Source organism: Anguilla anguilla, chromosome 2 (genome assembly GCF_013347855.1).
Source record: "Anguilla anguilla isolate fAngAng1 chromosome 2, fAngAng1.pri, whole genome shotgun sequence".
Taxonomy (NCBI): Eukaryota; Metazoa; Chordata; class Actinopteri; order Anguilliformes; family Anguillidae; genus Anguilla; species Anguilla anguilla.
The window spans coordinates 71006037-71025666 of NC_049202.1; the positions used below are offsets into that span (position 1 = coordinate 71006037).

The following is a 19630-nucleotide window of genomic DNA, read 5'->3' on the forward strand; positions in this document are numbered from 1 at the left end:
TCATTCATATTGAACCAATTACCATCAGAATGAAGTACTCGCGAAAGACCCTAATTTAGGAAGAGTTTCAGCAGATTTTGTCATCCTTGAGTTCGGAAGCTTAACAAAAAAAAAATATTAAGGAAGCCAAAAGATTATCAAATGAATTGTCTGTATTTTCAAGTGAATTGAGGCCTATGGTGACTGCTTCGTAATGGGTAGAGGAAGTTGGACCTGAGAGGGTGGTCATCTTTTCTGGCTTCGTATGCAGCATTAATGAGTGTGGAGTGTCTTTTAATTCCAATTGCAGACAGGATGTTTTTATTTGAGATCCTTCAGTCACTGTTCTGAATCCAAAGATTAGGACCAGTTGTTGGGTTTGTGAGGATACCTGCTCACGGTGGAGTTCTGGGGGAATGGGGAAGCAGATGAAATAGCAAAATAAGGCATTGAAGACAGACAGTATACAGATGGATGCAAAAATCAGTAAAGCAGAGGTTAAAGAAGTAGTTTAATATAAAACTAAAAATAGTTGGCGAGAAGAATGGATCAGGGAAAGTAAGGGTAGTCATTAATCCTTTGGTGGGGAATACAAGACCTGGAGGGGGGAACAGGAAGAAGGACAATGTGATCGCCTGATTAAGGTTAGGACTAAATGTCTAAATGTTCCTCTTTTCTTGATGAATAAACATGCAGACAGAAGATTCTCTTATTTTGGGTAACAATAAACAGTAATTCATGTAGTCTGCAGCTGCAATAAATATCTCAGACTGAGAGTAAGATTAAGAAGCCAATCTGCTTGAAGTGGTGGCAAAACTAAATTTAAACACTGTTGACTACGAGCAGGAGACAAACATATAACATTTCAATTAGAATATTTAAATTCAACAGGTTTGACTTTGACTTTTTGAACTGCCATAAAATTTTTAAAAAAGATGAGTGAAGTAGTCACCACAAAGTTTCTACAAGCACGCTATGCCACGATCAAAGGAAATTCCTGAAGTTCTTGAAATATATCCATCTGGAAAGGGTTACAAAGCCATTTCTAAGGCTCCGCAAGAGCCATTATCTACAGATGTAGAACACTTGGAGCAGTGGTGAACTTTCCCAGGAGTGGCCAGCCTGGAAAAATTTATCCAAGGATGCAGCGACAATTCATCCTGGAAGTCACAAAAGATCCCAGAAGAACATCCAAATAAGTGCAGGCCTCTCTAGCCTTGGCTAAGGTCAGTGTTCATGACTCCACAATAAGTAAGAGATTGGGCAAAAGTGGGATTCATGGAAGAGCGGCAAGGTGCCACTGCTAACCAAGAGAAATATCAATGCTCAGCTGACATTTGTAAAAAAAAAAAAGCACCTGGACGGTCCTCAAGCCTTTTTGGAAAATGTTCTATGGACAGATGACTTGAAAGTGGAACTTTCTGGGCAACATGGATAATCCCATTATGTTTGGCCTAAAGCAAATACAGCTTTAAGTTTTTGCAGAAAGAACATCATGCCAACAGTCAAACATGGTGGTGGTAGTGTGATGGTGTTGGGATGCTTTGCTGCCTTGAGAACTGGATGACTTGGCATTATTGAAGGAACCATGAATCCTGCTTTGTACCAGAAAATTCTTAAAGAGAATGTCCAGTTATCTGGCCAGGAGCTGAAGCTGAAGTGTAATCAGGTTATTCAGCAAGACAATGATTCAAAACACAAAAGCAAGACATTTTAATTGCAGAAGATAAACAAAATGAAAGTTTTCGAGTAGCCTAGTCAAAGTCCTGACTTGATCCCAAATAGAGATGTTGTTGCAGGACCTGAAACAAGCAGTTCATGCTCTAAAACGTACCATTTTGCCAGAATTAAAACTGGTCTACAAAGAAGAGTGGGCTAAAATTCCTTCACAACAATGTGAAAGACTGATATCAAATTATAGGAAGCATTTGGTTGTAGTTATTGCTGCTAAAGGTGATGCAACCAGTTATGAAGTTTAAGGAGTCAATCACATAAGCAATATGGGTGTTTTATAACCTTTTTCATTAAATGATTGAAATAATTTTTCAAATGTGTTTCGTATTCACTCAGGTTCCCTTTGTCGAATAGCTGAAGTCAGATATACCATGAACTCCAGGAAATCATGGCTCCAAAAAATTTTCTGTTTTGGGCATACAGTAGCCTACCATAAAAAATATTTCCCCCCTTCCTGATTCACTCAGATATTGCATATGAGCATATAATGGTTTCAGATCTTTAGACAAAATGTAACATAAATAAATTAATCCGTCGTAAACCATTTCATCAGTATTCCAATACTGACACCATGTGGCCAAATATTAGCTTTGTGCAAAATAATTCCCATTTTGCTGCGCCATGTGAACGGGCTCATGTCAAATGTAGGATGTTTTTCGTTAAGACTGCAACTAGTAGTTCAAAAGTTAATCAAGCTTAAAAATGATGTTATAGGCTAGTCACCACTCAATATAGACACTGAATGTTAATGTATCATTCATACATTGTGTTTAACAGAACCCGATAAGATAATAGTCATGCCTTAATGCATTGTAGCTTATGTGGACATTTAAAGTCAGCTGTTGCATTATGAAATAAAACGGTAACGTGTAACTGAAACGGAAAATAAATAGGTGACATGTCACATGTACTTGGTAGGCTACACTACAGCTAGATAGCTAGCACGCTAGCTACATGCGCTGTGGTCACATCTATGAACACGCAGCTTGCTACTTTTCTGCCGCCGAAACGATACGCAGCGCTTACGTGTCGACGTAAACACGTGCGGGTGCCTGGTTACAGGTTTCTCTTTCTATTTTTTCTTCCCCATCCCTCTCGCTCTTTCTCATTCCCTGACAACAGCAACGATGGCGGAGCCCGTAGCATCGGGAGTATCGGCAACAGACGCAGCATCCTCATCTCCCACCCCAGCCCTTTCTCCGGCAGTCAGCCCGGGTTCCGAGCCTCCCTCCATGGCGCTATCTCCCTCCGCAGGCGGCTCACAGCGACTCCTTTTCTCTCATGATCTGGTGTCCGGTCGGTATCGTGGTTCGGTCCGGTTCGGCCTTGTCAGAATGATCCACGGCGAGGAGGATTTTGATTCCGATTCGGACCTCGATGGTGATGGCGGAGGTGGAGGTGGCGGCGGCGGGGGAGGTGGTGGTATCGCTGGCAGCTCTGACACCGAGAGTGGGGCGGCTGACGCTCGGGCTCGGCCTCTCGGAAGAGGCTATGTTCGGGTGCAGTGGTACCCTGAAGGAGGAAAGCAAGACATTCGGGAAACGAAGGTAGTTCGCCTATTCTATTGATTGAGTTATCGACAGGAGCTGGTCAGACATTGGTATAGCTAGCAAGTCCAATAAGTGGCGAGATCTCATTGTTTCCCTGGAAATCTGTTCCTGGATATACAGGTTGCTTGCAGGCTAGCTGGCTAAATCAGTACCTAGCAAGCCACAATGATATGATGTCAGAGTAGGAAAGCTAACTGATTACATTTTGACTTTGCGTATTTAGAGCCCCAGTAAAGCTAACGTTTGTTTTGTTACAATGGCAGAAACGTGCAGTTATGGTCCCAGTTTGTTAGCTAACGTTAAACGAAGTCAAATTGGCCTGTTCATAATGGGAGCTTTGCCTATCGGCTAGCTGGCTAATTCAACGCACGCCTGTCGTATGAACATTTTGAATGGGTGGATAGATGAATGAATGGGTGGACTGACTGGTATTGGAAGTGGGACTGAATGACCCTTTGTTAAATGGTCTACTCATGCACATTATTGGCGGACCATGTCAATTGAAAATGGAAATATACAGACTAGCTGGTCAAATAACTAGCGTGTTAGCTTTATCTAAGATTATAGACTGCAGCAGATTGTTTGTTGCTACTTTGCTAGCTAGCGATCGTAGCTAGCCAGCTTGCTATTGTGAGGATGATTCGCGTATCAAGCTCATCATAATGCAACAGGACTGAACGGCCAGTTTCATTTAGCTACAGTAAAATGCTCATTCGGTTTTCTAATGTTATCATTAATGTTGACTCAGGTGTCAGGGCGGCTAGCTACGACTTGCAGGAACGCCAAGTTTTACGAGAATAAAGTCGCAAGCTAGCTAATTGAGCTATTAGCCTTATTCAGAATCTGAGCAGCTGCTGCTGTTAGCATATTTCCTTTAAACTGTCAAGCAATTGTCAAAACTGAACCTTAGTTCTACTGAAGTACTGTATCGTAAGTTGTTCCCGTGTCATTGTTATTTTTCCAACGATAAATGCTTTAGGGAGGGAAATAAAATAGATTTTAACCGCTTGCTAACTGGGTTTTGAGGGGGTGCAGTCCAATGCTCTGACATCTTCCCAGATTTAAGAACAATGGTTGCAAGTCAGTGCGGTGGGAACGCTAGCGGTGTCTTCGCTAATACAGAGGCGATATTGACATAAATGTGCTCTGCAGCGGTGGGGAGGGGGAATCAGCGAGGACACTGGACACGTTTATAAAACAACCTGCCTGGTTCTAGAAGATGCTCTTTAAAAAAAAAAAATCTGCATTGTGTTGTTCTTTGTCTTGTGTGGTAAATGTGAAAAGTTCTAGTTGATTGTAGTATTGTGTTGGTTGAGTTAGGTGGTCTTGGACCCTTTATGTGCGGTGAGAATAATAGCTCACTGCAGTCAGTGGTGCGTGTTTGTGGGGTGGGAGAATGGCTGGCTCTGCGGGTCTGGTGAGAGTCAGTCTATGGGTGAGACCAGCGAGTCGCGGTTTAGGCCAATATCGCCCTCTTTTGAGGCCTGTACAGAAGGGCGGCAGTGAGAGGACATGAGACGTCATCGCCTTTATGGTTAAATCCGACTTTAATTGCTGAAGTGCTTAATTGATGTCTGAAAGATGATTTGAGTAGTTCCGAGTTCCCTATGACCAGGCCTAATTGTTGTGAACATGCTGAAGACCTTGCTATGTGTCAGCTTGTTCTATTACAATGAATGGGTCCTTTATGTGCCTATGAGCTGCGATGGTATAGTTTACAGGCATTTTATATATTTGCATATTTCTGGTAAGTTTGAATTTTTTTTTTCTTGGAATCAAAATAGACTTGTCAGTTTTCACCAGTTGAGTATGCAAAGATACCAACACAGCCCATAAAAAAATAATGTTTCAGCATACTGTTTCAGTTGCTCTTTTTGGCAAGTCATGTCTTATAGGACCACAGCAGCACTGCAATGGTGTGTAAGTGGAGTGAAAGAATAAAAACAGGACAAGGTTTAAACACAAAGTAAAAATAGCATACATATTGGACTGATGTGGAGCATGACCAGGACTTGTACTTTATTTGACCACATCTTTAATCGGTGGCCTTGAGCCCCTGGGAGGCCTGGCTGCATCCTGAGGTGTAACTTCTGAGTTTCCGAACTTGAACTACAAGCGGCTGCGGCCCCACTCATTTTGCTGTGTGAAAGACAACCCTACGCAGAATTATAGGGTAACACGTATGGTACACTTGCTTTTACAATTCACACAAATAAACGTCGTGTAATCCGTATTAAATTCACTGGACCGTGAAACGACCCTAGGCGGTCATATCGTTCCGTGTGAGAGAGAGCTGGACAGTTGCAGCAATTGGGTCTACTTGAGATGTACTGATCAGATAAGAGCATGAATCACCAGGCTTCCAGGAATTAATGAAAGGATCTAGGAACCAGATTGGATGCCTGTGGACAGTCGTAGAGACCCTCTGGAATGTAGGCTACCAGACTACAGAAGAAAAAAACAAAAAATCATTTGATGTGTCATCTAGCGAAAGAGTTTGTCCTTTTCCTTTCGACCCTTCGCTCGTAGACGGTCTTCGTCGGGGTCGGTGTTCGTCGGGAGACGAGAGACGTGCGGGTATCGAGGAGAGCGAGATCTCCGCGGGCGTCCACGGACGTGCGATTTATTTATCGTTGGCAGTCAGGTCAGGCCTAAATGCGGTGCGCCGCGTGTAGCTAGCGGCAGCTACCAGGTCCCGCGGCTCATTTGCAAAACGTCCACAGCCTTCGAAAAGCTGCTTCGCTGGCACGGCGGCGTTTTTCCTGTCTGAACGTGGCTCGGGGCGCTCGCGTGGTTCAGATCCTGGCGTCTTCGAACGGTGATGCGTGGCAGACTTTCTCATCGTGGACAGAAAAAATGCAGCTGAAAATTCGGCTCCTGGAAACCAGCCTGGCTTCGGGTTCTCGACACGAGGGCCACACGTGGGGTGGGGGGTGGGGGTGGGGGGGTAAAAGCGAGCCTGGCTAAAGTGGGGAGAGGGCGGGCCACGCCCCTCGTGCTGAAGCGCCATTGGTCCGCAGGAGGTGGCGATTGATGAGCCGCTGGAGGGCGGGGCAGACCTTGGTCTCTCTGAGCGAAGACCCCGTTCTCTTGACGGAGTTCTCATTCCGTTGTACCCCCCCCAGCCCTGTCTCTCTCCTGGAGGGAGTGTGTGGAGTCCGTGTGTGTGTGCCTGTGTGTCTGTGTCTGTGTGTGTGTGTGTGTTAATTACAGGCTGCAGTGTAGGCTGGGTCTGGCTGCCGACAAGCGAGATGGGGCAGATGGTAGTTATGGTAATGAAGTCTTTTTGTCCTTGGTAAGTGAGGGACGCCTCGTCCCTCTGTCCTGGAACTTCATTTTCGAGCGGCCGTTTTCACCGCTGCGTACACTCCGCTGAGATAGTTTGCTCCCTTTAAACGACCGTCTGTAGGTGCGTGAATCTGTTCAGCAGGGTACGCGCCGTCTCTGTGCTGCTGAGTTATGAGGGATTTAGGAAGACGACGCCATAACTAGGCTTGTAATCTCATCTAAACCCTGTGACCCCCCCGCCCCTTCCCAGCCTGTTGAGAAATGACGTACTCTGTGTGGGGAAATATTGAACGCATCCCTCATTTTGCCGTCACCGTGGCTGCGGAGAAACGTGCCGTGCTGAGCGCCTCCTCTGCGCGCGGAGTCGATTGGCGGATGTGTTCCGGGCCACGCGGGGCGCCCCCAAATCCGTCTCTGTCTGACCCCCCCCCCCCCTCCCCCCGTCCCCGTCCCCCCCTCCCACCTGGCTGAGCTGATTGCTCCGCTCTCTTAGCGCACCGCTAGGGGAACGCAGATCCCATGAACTGCAGGATATGTGCGGCGTCATCCCTAGCCGCTGAAATCCTGGCCGGGCGCCTTCACGAACAGGGCCCCTAATTAGCTCCCTAATTAGCTGCTCTTCGGAGGTGTCCCCTGGTCTTTCATGATCGCTGGCGGGGTTTTTTTTTTCCCCTTCTCATTACGCCGGTGGGTTTTGTGTACTAATAATGTCCCTCTGACTGATTACAGTGGGGTTTTTTTTGTTTTGTAGTTCTGGCCCCTTTTTTTTTTGGGCGTTTTCAGCTCCACGGTGGTGTTGTCGTCTCTATGGTTCTGTTTACCCTAATTATATTTTCGGAAAAAGTATACCCGAGGAACGCTGTGGGTACCAGCATGTGTGATATTGCTCTGGCACCAGGGATCCCAAGCTAACACAGAATGTTTTCACAACGTTGCTGCAGTGTTATAAGTGATGGCAAAACGTTCCAGGAATCTTTGTGCGGACATTTTGTCTTGGCCCAGATGGCAGTTTTGAGGAGTTTCGTCTGCGTTTCCCCGCGCCAGACCCGCGCTGGAGCCTGAGTCGCGGTGCCAGTGGTGGGCCAGGAAGGAGGAAGGAAGTCTCTGTGGGATGAGGGGAGCGGTGAGATTGGGCGTGAGGGCAGGAGGGCGAGGGCGTGGACGGGGTGCACGCGGTCCGAAGCCTGCAGGGGGCGCTAGCCCTGCTCCAGGGCCAGACGCTGTGTGACTGCAGGGTATGCTAGCCCTGCACCAGGGCCAGACACTGTGTGACTGCAGGGGGCGCTATCCCTGCACCAGGGCCAGACGCTGTGTGACTGCAGGGGGCGCTAGCCCTGCTCCAGGGCCAGACGCTGTGTGACTGCAGGGTCAGGGAGTGTGGAGGCGAGACGCTGTGTGACTGCAGGGTCAGGGAGTGTGGAGGCCAGACGCTGTGTGGCTGCAGGGTCAGGGAGTGTGGAGGCCAGACAGGATGGTCTCTCTGCCCTCTGCCTGTCTCCACGCTCAGACCAGCCGAGCGCAGTGGTGACGTAATGAGGGAACAGTCTGCACACTCCCTGCTCATGGTAACGGATGAGCCTCTCCTCAGCGTACACACACACACACACACACACACACACACACACCAGACTCTGCGGTCATCAGCCCCTGCAGCGTAGACAGGCCTGCACTCACACCTCCGCACCTCCGACCCTCGCTCCGCCCTCAGCAAGCGAGCTATTTAGGCGTCAACGGAGCGTCTCCCCACTCCCCTCTCCCCACTCCCCTCTCCACTCTCCCCACTCTCCACTCCCCACTCCCCTCTCCACTCTCTCCCCTCTACCCACTCCCCACTCTCTCCCCTCTACCCACTCCCCACACCCCACTCCGCTCTCCCCTCTCCCCTCTCCGCTCTCCACTCTCCACTCTCCACTCTCCACTCTCCACTCTCCACTCTCCACTCTCCACTCTCCACTCTCCACTCTCCACTCTCCACTCTCCACTCTCCACTCTCCACTCTCCACTCTCCACTCTCCACTCTCCCCACTCCACTCTCCACTCTCTCCACTCTCTCCACTCTCTCCACTCTCCCCACTCCCCACTCCCCTCTCCCCTCTCCCCTCTCCCCACTCACCACTCACCACTCACCACTCACCACTCACCACTCCCCACTCACCACTCACCACTCACCACTCTCCCCTCTCCCCTCCCCACTCTCCACTCTCCCCACTCTCCACTCTCCACTCTCCACTCTCCCCACTCCCCACTCCCCACTCCCCACTCCCCACTCCCCACTCCCCTCTCCCCACTCCCCACTCCCCACTCCCCACTCCCCTCTCTCCTCTCCCCTCTCCCCTCTCCCCTCTCCCCTCTCCCCTCTCCCCACTCTCCTCTCCCCTCTCCCCACTCCCCTCTCCTTCCTCACCACTCCCCTCTCCTTCCTCAGGACTGCGCACACCTACTCCACACAGAGGGTGACTCATCACCGCAGCCTGTGCAGGGAAATCAAATCCAGTTTGTGTGGAATGCTTTGCTGCTCGTTTGGATGTGTTGAGGCACAGGGCAGCAGTCTGGTTTATACAGTTTTATATCTGGTTTCATGGGGTTTTTTTTTTTTGGTATTGAGTATCTTGTGCTGGGTGTCGGTATCTTGTTTTGCGTAGTCTTAGAGTGCTGAGTCACCAAAGGGCTCACATCCGTCGCCACCTCACATCCATCGCCACCGTCCCATAACCCCTGTAGTCTTTTAGTTTTGGAGCTGCAGGTGCCAGGTCACATGGCTAATGTCAGCCCACAGTGCACCTGTAACAGGGGGATTATACTGGAATAGCTAGAATGACCCCAACCCCCCCCCCCCCCCCACCCCCTCCAACGGTCCCCCTTCCCCCCCACTCTGGTCCAGTAGCCTCCAATAGAGCTCACTGCTGAATTGTAGCCATGCTGTTGTGCTGGCTGCCATACATTGTTAGCTGGTGATTTCTGGAAGCAAAAACGAGAATGCCGGGGGGGGGTTAAAAAAATAAGGACAAAAAATGGGAAAAAAAGTTCCTGAAGTTCGTCATTGTTTGCCCGTGTCTCTGTCTGGCTTCAGGGAATTGAGCTTCTGTTTCTGTTTTGTCTTTGTTTTATTTTTACTCAGGTTACAGTTGGCTGTCTGAGAGCTGTGAACAGTGCCTTTGTTGTTTTTAGCCACAGAGAGGGAGCGAGAGCCTGTGTGTGTGTGTGTGTGTGTGTGTGTTTCTGAGAGAGAGGTACAGTGGGATCTCTGCAGAATTCCAGATACCCTACTCCAGCGCAGTGGTCAAATAATTCACACACACGGCTGGTAATTCACACAGTTGTACTCCATTAATGACCTCACTGTGGTCATTTCCTGATGTGCATTTGTGTCTATTGACTGGGGGGGGGGGGGGGGGGGGGGGGGGGGGGGGGTCATGGGTCGTTAACCTTTATCACCTTCCTCCTGTTGCTCATCAAGAAAAAAAAAAAAAAAAAAGCCGGAATGAACCAATAGCGCCGACGCGGCAGAACATTAGCATTTCTCAGCCCCTACGGGGGGGCGGGGGGGGGGCGCGGTGGCAGTGAGTGAGGAGACGTGCCGCTGGAGAGAGGCGTGCGTGTTCCCCTCGCTCGCTCATATTGACTTCCCCGCTCCGCCCCCTCGCGGGGCTGGGAGGGAACGGGCCTGGCCCCATCGCCGAGCGGCCTCCGCACGCCTAATACCAACGCTGGAGTCCTCCCCTGTGGGTGTGCAGCCCGCCCCTCCAGCCGAAATGACCCCACACCCCCCCCGCCCCCTCACTGGAGTCCTCCCCTGTGGGTGTGCAGCCCGCCCCTCCAGCCGAAATGACCCCACACCCCCCCCGCCCCCTCACTGGAGTCCTCCCCTGTGGGTGTGCAGCCCGCCCCTCCAGCCGAAATGACCCCACACCCCCCCCGCCCCCTCACTGGAGTCCTCCCCTGTGGGTGTGCAGCCCGCCCCTCCAGCTGAAATGACCCCACACCCCCCCCCCCCACTGGAGTCCTCCCCTGTGGGTGTGCAGCCCGCCCCTCCAGCTGAAATGACCTCACACCCCCCCGCCCCCTCACTGGAGTCCTCTCTATGGGTGTGCAGCCCGCCCCTCCAGCTGAAATGACCTCACACCCCCCCCACCCCACTGGAGTCCTCCCTATGGGTGTGCAGGCTTTCTTCAGCCGAAATGGTTCTGTCTCCCACCCCCCCCCCCCACTGGAGTCCTCTCTATGGGTGTGCAGGCTTTCTTCAGCTGAAATGGTTTTGTCTCCGAACCCCCCCCCCCCCCCCCTGAGCTGGGCGGGGGCTGTGTAAAACATTACAGTGGGAGCACACTTATTGATTGAGTTGTTCTCCCTCGTCGGAGCTCCTGGCAGCTCCAGGCTGCAGTGCTGCAGTCCAGACAGACAGACAGACAGAGCCCTCGAACCTCGAGCCTTGTGAGAGACGCTGGGAGGCGCGGCGTCCGTCCCGTCCTGGGGGGGGGGGGGGGGCGTGGCAGCTTCTCCCGGGCCCCACGTACGGGAGCGCAGGACCCGTTAGGGCTCCCTGAGGAGCGTGAGAGGGAGGGGGGTCGGAGGGAGGACAAGGCTGCGGGACGTGCTCAGACACAGTCGAATTCTGGGGCGTACTGTGGAAAGGGCAATGAGACATGCCGTAGAGAGCGAATGCGTGGGGGGTCACTGAGGGGGGGGGGGCTTTTCGCTATTGCTCCGCCTGTCCGTTGCTTTCCCTTTGGGCGTCGCCCCGGACGATTGCCGACTAGACTCATTTTCAGAAAGGCGTAACGGAGTCAAGCGGATGGCTGTAGGAGCGGCTTTCTTCCCCCCCCAGTCCTGAGTTCTTCCAGGCGAGAGCCCGGGCTATTAATAGAAGCTGCGTGGGGGGGGGGGGGTGGCGGCGGCGAGGAGGGGTTTCGGGGGGTGGCGGGGGCTCCTGACGGCATCAGCTCTCTCAAGGTGAAGGGGGGGGGGTGGGGGACAGCTCATGGGGCGGGTCCTCTCCCGGGAGGATGAGCGTGGCCCAGAGTGGCTCTGTTTTGGGAAATGAGTCCTCATCCCCGTGTCCTCTGTGAGTGAGTGTGGGGACGCTTTGGGATGAGAGCGACCGCAGACCCCCCCCCCCCCCCCCGCTCTGTCTGCAGGGCGGGACTGAGACCAGGGTGGGGTGTGGCTCTGTGCTACTGCCTGTGTAGGACACCTAAACATAGCGCTTCTGCTACCTGTAGGTGTGTCGGAATGCCACAAAAATGACACTTAAACTGAGCAGTCTCAAATCTGGGGTGTGATGTGAATGGATTACTTGTGTATGTGCATTTAGTTAGGTTAAAAACACTTTTTATTTTTTGCATTTCATTGTGAGCAGCTTTCATTTCGCTTCTTAAAATCAACCGAAATCTTTCAGAACAGTCACCCTCTGGCATTGATTCCTAGTAATACAATATGATATCCGTCCTATGGTTGACACCTGTCTTGGTTCATTTTTGATATTTAGGCTATAGAAAAAATGCACACACACATGAGTGTCACTTAAATTTCCCAGCAGGGAATATTAATGTGTATTCTTTTCGAGAAGTACCTTATGCATGCCATGAATGATTGATGTCATAATTCCCTGGAGAAATGTGGGCCATTGTTACATTTCTAAAAGAATAATGTCATTTTTTCCCCTCTGACTCTTTGCTGCCTATAATATGCCACATTTCAGTCCGCTGCAGCTGAGATGTACACAGTAGATGACATAAAACTTTTAAAATCAAGACTGCTAATGTAATTCTAGATTCAGAGCATTAAAATGGTGGCTTTTTTAACTGCAGCATCGCTGCTTGGTGTCCCAGTTCATACGTTATTTTTTTTGGCCTGCAAAGGCCTTTATCATCACGTTCTCTGATAATGGGTTCACCACCACCTTGCAGTTCACATTTTTTTGAAGGTCTCTTCCAATTCTGGATTCTGATTGGTCAGAGGTCCTCCATTGTTTTTTTGTTTTTTTCTGGCCCCGCATTGCTGCCACGGCAGCTGGAGACGAGTTCATTAGAAGGTGCTAATTGGTCCTCCCTGGGTACCGGGACCTCCTGCTGTTGTCTCCGCTTGAAGAGGAGAGCTTCTGGGCAGCGTGTGGCGCCAGCGGCTCACCGCCGTTTCTGGGAAGGAGGGAGCGGGGGAGCGAGCGAGCTGATTGGAGGAGTCTGCCTCGATCAGAGTCGGCGACTGTGAGTGGATCGTGTTTCCAGAAGCCAGAACTGTCATGGCAGTCCTCTCTCTCATTCACTCTCCCGTCCTATCAAGACTGGCTGTCAGAAAGCTGCAGCGCATTCTGATGAATAACGATCCGTCTGGAAGACGATCAGAGAGTGGCGGACTCTTACAGTCACTGCCATTTTGTTTGCTAGACAAAGTGACACCACAGTCACGTACCCCTGTGAAGAAAGCACCCTGTGATTATAATAATATTTACATTTAAACAATTAGGTGGTGGTCCTACCCAGAGCAACTTGCATATGCGTATGGATACGGGTTTATACAGCTAACAGTGCTGAAGCCAGGTCAACAGGGACAAACCATGGTAACAGTTAATACACCATCCTGCAGCATGAAGTTATTTTATGCTATCGTAAGAAATTGAGAATGCAGTATGAGTATGAAGCAAGGTTTTTTAAAAAAAATTTATTTAAGGTTTAGGGCAGGGATCATCAACTCTGGCCCTCGAATCCAAATCCAGCCCTGGTTTTCTTTTCTCCCGGGTAATTAGTGCTACTGATTGGCCAGACTCTCTTCACACCTGACTCCCAGGCAAAGGGAGGGTGGGAAAACCAGCAGTTCTCAGCCCTCGAGGACCGTGAGTTGCTGATCCCTGGTTTAGGGGATACAGGTTTAGATTTGGTTCTTGCTTGGCCGGTATACTGATGTGAAATGTTCAGCGTCGGGGGAGCCAAGGCGCAGATTAAATGGCTCCTCCTTCAGTCTGTGGCAGAAGATGGGCAGCGGCTGTGCGGTCCTGATTACAGTGGGGGAGCTCGTTCCAGCTGCACTGGGGCGAGAGAGAGAGAGAGAGAGAGAGAGAGAGAGTAGACGTGATGGACAGGAGCTCTCCTTGCAGTGCATGTTCGAGAGGAGTGGCCTGGCAGGACCGTGAGCTCTGATATGGATTAGAAGTTGAGAAGGGGCTGTTCCTCACACTGCTCCGTGGGCCAGGGCTGCAGATTGGTATTATATTTCCAGCTGTGGCCTTGTTAAATGTGTTTGGGCTGGAGAGCCTCTTTGCCGGAGCAGGCTGCTCCTTAATGAGCAGAGTCCCAGCCCTGGTCCCTGGAGCACGGTGACTGCATACCGACTGCATCGGCCTCAGAACACGCCGAGAACTGCGTCACTGTGAGTCACGATGGACCCGGTCCAGCGCTGAAGACAGGGAGCTGTCTGTGGAGGCAGGAGCGGGCATGGTGTGTTCAGGCGATAGCAGGCAGGGAGTGTTGAGGCAGAAGTGGGTGTGGTGTTCAGTAGTGTGCTGTGTCAGGGTAGGACCTGGTGTGGTGTGTTGAGGCAGAAGTGGGTGTGGTGTTCAGTAGTGTGCTGTGTTGAGGCAGTAGTGGGAGTGGTGTTCAGTAGTGTGCTGTGTTGAGGCAGTAGTGGGTGTGGTGTGTTGAGGCAGTATTGGGTGTGATGAGTTGAGGCAGTATTGGGTGTGGTGTGTTGAGGCAGTATTGGGTGTGGTGTTCAATAGTGTGCTGTGTTGGGGTCGGGGCTGGTGTGCAGGCAGGGCCGTGGGGTGTTGAGGCAGTATTGGGTGTGCTGTGTTGAGGCAGTATTGGGAGTGGTGTTCAGTAGTGTGCTGTGTTGAGGCAGTATTGGGTGTGCTGTGTTGAGGCAGTATTGGGAGTGGTGTTCAGTAGTGTGCTGTGTCAGGGCCGGGGCTGGCGTGGTGTGTTGAAGCAGTATTGGGAGTGGTGTTCAGTAGTGTGCTGTGTCAGGGCCGGGGCTGGTGTGCAGGCAGGGCCGTGGGGTGTTGAGGCAGTATTGGTAGTGGTGTTCAGTAGTGTGCTGTGTTGAGGCAGTATTGGGAGTGGTGTTCAGTAGTGTGCTGTGTTGAGGCAGTATTGGGAGTGGTGTTCAGCAGTGTGTTGTGTCAGGGTCGGGGCTGGTGTGCAGGCAGGGCCGTGGGGTGTTGAGGCAGTATTGGGTGTGCTGTGTTGAGGCAGTATTGGGTGTGGTGTTCAGTAGTGTGCTGTGTTGAGGCAGTATTGGGTGTGCTGTGTTGAAACAGTATTGGGAGTGGTGTTCAGTAGTGTGCTGTGTCAGGGCCGGGGTTGGTGTGCAGGCAGGGCCGTGGGGTGTTGAGGCAGTATTGGGAGTGGTGTTCAGTAGTGTGCTGTGTTGAAGCAGTATTGGGAGTGGTGTTCAGTAGTGTGCTGTGTTGAGGCAGTATTGGGAGTGGTGTGTTGAGGCAGTATTGGGAGTGGTGTTCAGCAGTGTGCTGAGTCAGGGCCGGGGCTGGCGTGGTGTGTTGAGGCAGTATTGGGAGTGGTGTTCAGTAGTGTGCTGTGTTGAGGCAGGATTGGGTGTGGTGTTCAGCAGTGTGCTGTGTTGAGGCAGTATTGGGAGTGGTGTTCAGCAGTGTGCTGAGTCAGGGCCGGGGCTGGCGTGGTGTGTTGAGGCAGTATTGGGAGTGGTGTTCAGTAGTGTGCTGTGTTGAGGCAGTAGCAGGTGTGGTGTGTTGAGGCAGTATTGGGAGTGGTGTTCAGTATTGTGCTGTATTGAGGCAGTATTGGGAGTGGTGTTCAGCAGTGCGCAGTGTCGGGGCCGGGGCTGGTGTGCAGGCAGGGCCGTGGGGTGTTTCGGCGGTCCCTGGGCGTGCCCGTGACTCAGTTCCTCCGGCCCGCGGGGTGGTTGTCATGAGGCCCGTGTTGTGCTCGTCGCTAAGCTGCTAGCGGCTCAGAGGGGCAGAGCAGCGCACGGCTCTCCCCGGCCTGCGTTATTCACGCCCTCCTGTTCGGCCTTCAGCTCCCAGAGCCGTTCGCCCCGCTCTTCGTCTTCAATCTACCGCGTTCCCCCCCCCCCCACCCCACCCACCTGTCCCGCTTCTCAGGGGGCGGGGTCATAAAGAGAGGCCGCGGGAGCGTCCCAAAACAGACGCACTATAAAACAGACGCACTATAAAACAGACGCACTATAAAACAGACGCACTATAACGGCGTCCTCACTGAGCGTGGCCTGCTCTTCTCGCTGCGGTTTCTCAGGTTGGCCATTTCCTGCTTCTTCGTTATGTGACCTCACACTCACCCCCCGCCCCCCCCCTCGTTTCACGCCATTCGCTTCCTGACCCGCGCGGCTGCTGACCGGTCCCTGGTGGGGACGGGGGCGGGGGTGGGGATAGGTGGCAGGACGTCCCAAACTGACCAGAGCCACCGCAAATCCCACCGTTACCCACTGCTCTTGGCATGCGCTTGTGTGGCGTTGTACGTTGTCTCATGCACTTCCTTGATCAGGTGGGTCACAGATGAGGTCATGGGGCAAATATGAGATATTCGGTGAGATGTGCTGATTTTGTTTCGAGATGTACAGTGTCAGAGGCATTACTGCCATTGCAGGGAAGCGCATATTTAAACGTGGAAAGGATGGACAGGTCCTGTAGGGTGTGGGCATGTCAGAGTCTGTGGGTGTTTAATTATTCAGTACCACGCTAGACATCATTAAGTGCAAATCACTTATTGAGGGTAGAGGCTCTTATGGATTTTGGTTCACTTTTAAAGCTAAATACTGCTGTTATTTTTTACACAATGGGGGAAAAAAAAACTTCTTGCCACAGAGAACAGTCCTACCTCAAATAATTGTATTGGCCTATTTTCAACATGGTCCTGAAAGGCCATTGTGGAATAGGTGTGGTTTCACAGTGAGTCGCCTCATCTCAGAATGGCTTTTACTGGCAGTCAGAAAAGCGACTTGCTTAACACAGAGAGTGTGGGAGGATGGCCTCTTCTGTGCTGGAAACTGAGATCAAAGGTGCTGACAGGCAAGGGGATGTGAACTCTGTACCAGTAACCTTTTAAAAGCATACTCTTCATCCAGGTCCCCCATCATGTATATTTTATTTCTGACACATTTCTTCCTTTTGAGGTTAATGTCGTTGCCTTTCAGTATGAATAAGTCTAAAGATACCCAAAATGCCCTCTTGCCCATCCCCTCTGGAAGCCTTAGTGCTGTAGTCTAGCTCAGATATCCCCAGGTTTGCCTTTAAACGTCTGCCCTAAGTGTGGTTATGGGCTTGTGGCATTCTACTGCCCTATGAGCGGAGTATTATTTTAAAAAATAATAATTTATGGGCTATTATTGGACAGGACAGCGTAGAGAGACAGGAAGAACGGGGGAAGAGAGAGGGAGGGAGGCGTGCGACAGAGGTCACGCGGTCGGACTCGAACCGCCGACGTCGCGGCTCGCAACGAGCATGTGGACAGCGCTCTACAGACTGCGCCACCAGACACCCCCCCCTTATGAGCAGATTGTTGTCATGACGCCCCTCTTCATCCAGCCACGGCGGGAACGTGGTAATTTGTGTGAGTGCGGCAGATTCTGTAATGGCGGTGTTAACGAAGCCCGCCGCAAATTAAGCAATTAACGCTCGACTCAATTACTCGTCCGTCAGTAAAAACGCGCAGTGTGCATGTTTTTGTGCTGAGGGAAATGAAAGAGGCCAGTTATGAACCTTAGCCGACCAAATGCAGATAACAGGTGTCTGAAGAGATGTGAGGAGAATTCACCCCCCCCCCCCCCACCCCCTCTGTGGAACAGGAGGTTCTAATCTGAGAAACGAGTCAAGTCTACTTTCCGAACCAAGAAAACCTGCCTTTAAGACACCGGTAAATGTGGGATGGGCCTTCAAATCAAATCTTATTTTATTTATATAGCGTATTTAACAACAGTTGTCACAATACGCTTTACAGACAGCCCTAGCCTAAACCCCCACAGGAGCAAGCCTAAGGCAACAGTGGCAAGGAAAAACTCCCTGTGGCAGATGGGGAGAAACCTTGGAAGGAACCAGGCTCAAGGAGGAAACCCATCCTCCTCTGGTCGGCTCAGGGTGCCGACTGGTGACCAGCATGTCAGCCAGTTTATGCACAAGATATGATATGTGATGTGGCTCAGATGATGGGTGGGGCCGGGTGGCGGTGATGGGGAACAGCAGGTGGCGGCAGATGTGGGCAGGGTGGTGTTCGTTAAGTTGGGGGGCACCGGAATTTTGGGCGGCGTTGAGTAAATGGCATCAGGTCATGGAATAAAATGAGCATTTCACAGCGTATCTGCAATGAGGCCCAGCTGAGCAGGTTCAGTAGAAACCCCTGTGAGGGACAGCCAGCAGGGACCGAAGGGACAGGCACTCAAAGTTTAAAATGGGAGCGCTTGCTCAAAAGTTATAGAACCTCACTGTACCACAGTACATTGCGTGCACCCTAAAGGGAGAGAAATGTCTTGAGGTTCCTAAATGGCAAATAACTGATCCTCAGGCTGCTTATGAATACTTTTTTTCCAGTGACAGTGTGTGCTGTGTCTAGCAAGCAGACATTAAACCTGTGTTTTCCGTGACTGCAGGACACACTACTGCAGGCTTCTTAATCATGTGACATAGAAAGGGTGTTCTCACACCCCTCTAGAGCACCGAGCCGAAGCTGAAGAACTGCAGGATAATTTTGGGTTCTTTTAAGTGAGGAAGAAGGGCATTATGCATGGCTCGAAAAATAATAAATATATATATGAGAAGCAGACCTCGGTCAAATACATACAGGTATGTATGTAAATACTTATGCTGTATTTCAAAGAATTTCTAAAAAAAAAAAAAAAAAAAGTATTTAAAATATGTATTTGACCCAGGCCTGATGAGAAGCCATTTTGAACGCGTCCTCCAGCTTCTCCTCTGCGGCTGTGCTACAGCGACGGCAGCCGATTGGCTGCGACTGTTCTCATGTCTCGCAGCCGATCTGACGCCTGGTTCTGCGACCTCCTAAAATAGCCGTGCAGTTACACCTTCCCCAATAATTGGCTGTTTTTGTTTTTTTAAATATTTTTTTGGGCTTTTTCAGCTTTATTGGACAGAACAGCGTAGAGAGACAGGAAGACAAAGGCGGTCGTGCGGTCGGGACTCAAACCGCCGACGTCGCGGCTCGTAACGAGCACGTGGGCCGTGCTCTACAGTCCGCACCACGAGACAGCTCGTGATTGGCTGGTTTGATAGAAGGCCTGTTCACGCAGTTCGTTTTACGCGTAACCTTCCTCTTAACATCAGCCAGACTGTGCGCCCGTGTGTTTCACTCACACTGATCGTGTGCGAAGTGCTGCCCGTCTCCCGATCCGGGTCCACCAGACCGCTGCCCTGCAGTCGCCAGCCCGTCCTCCCCCAGCCTCACCGTGGCCCGAGCAATCTTCTGTCCACGGAGGATGCGTTTGCGTTAACGGAGCCAGATCGCATCGTTTCGCCGGAGGGTTAAAAAAAAAAAAAAAAAAAAAAAAAAGAGCACTTCACTGCATTTCAGCACCGAAAAAGAAAAAAGATTTTATTGCCTGTCAAAATTGAACACATTTAGGCCTCTATTGCATTTGGCAGAAACGGTTGTGCGTGGAGAGCGTAGCCCTGGAAACGGTGAAATTCCTGGTCGTGACATAAATAAAGTCACCCGTTCGTGACGGCAATTGCTTTTCCCCCCTCGCATTTCTTGTGTCGAGACGTCTTTACGTATGTCTGTCACCGATGGACCATAGTGCCCTGTCTGGGGCGACATAGCTCAGGAGGTAAGAGCGGTTGTCCGGCAGTCGGAGGGTTGCCGGTTCGATCCCCTTTCTGGGCGTGTCGAAGTGTCCCTGAGCAAGACGCCTAACCCCTAACTGCTCTGGTGAATGCGAGGCATCAATTGTAAAGCGCTTTGGATAAAAGCGCTATATAAATGCAGTCCATTTACCATCTCCTTCCCTTCTCTCCTGTCCTCGTAAGACTGCGTTGCATCCTCCTTTTTACCGGCCTCCTCGGTCTTCGGCACACGAGAAGCCAGCCCGCCACCGCCTTCCAGCCCTCGAGAGAGAGAGAGAGAGAGAGAGAGAGAGAGAAG

The 19630-nt window shown here is 51.1% G+C and overlaps 1 protein-coding gene across 1 annotated transcript in view; it reads left to right on the plus strand.

Annotated features, from left to right (window-relative positions):
- Positions 1 to 2587: 2587 nt before the first annotated feature.
- Positions 2588 to 19630, plus strand: part of ube2o (ubiquitin-conjugating enzyme E2O) — a 36092-nt gene continuing 19049 nt past the window's right edge. Inside the window, exon 1 of the mRNA XM_035402866.1 lies at positions 2588 to 3260. Within this exon, the coding sequence (XP_035258757.1) occupies positions 2841 to 3260 (420 nt within the window). The 5' untranslated portion in view covers positions 2588 to 2840. The remainder of the gene's footprint in view (positions 3261 to 19630) is intronic.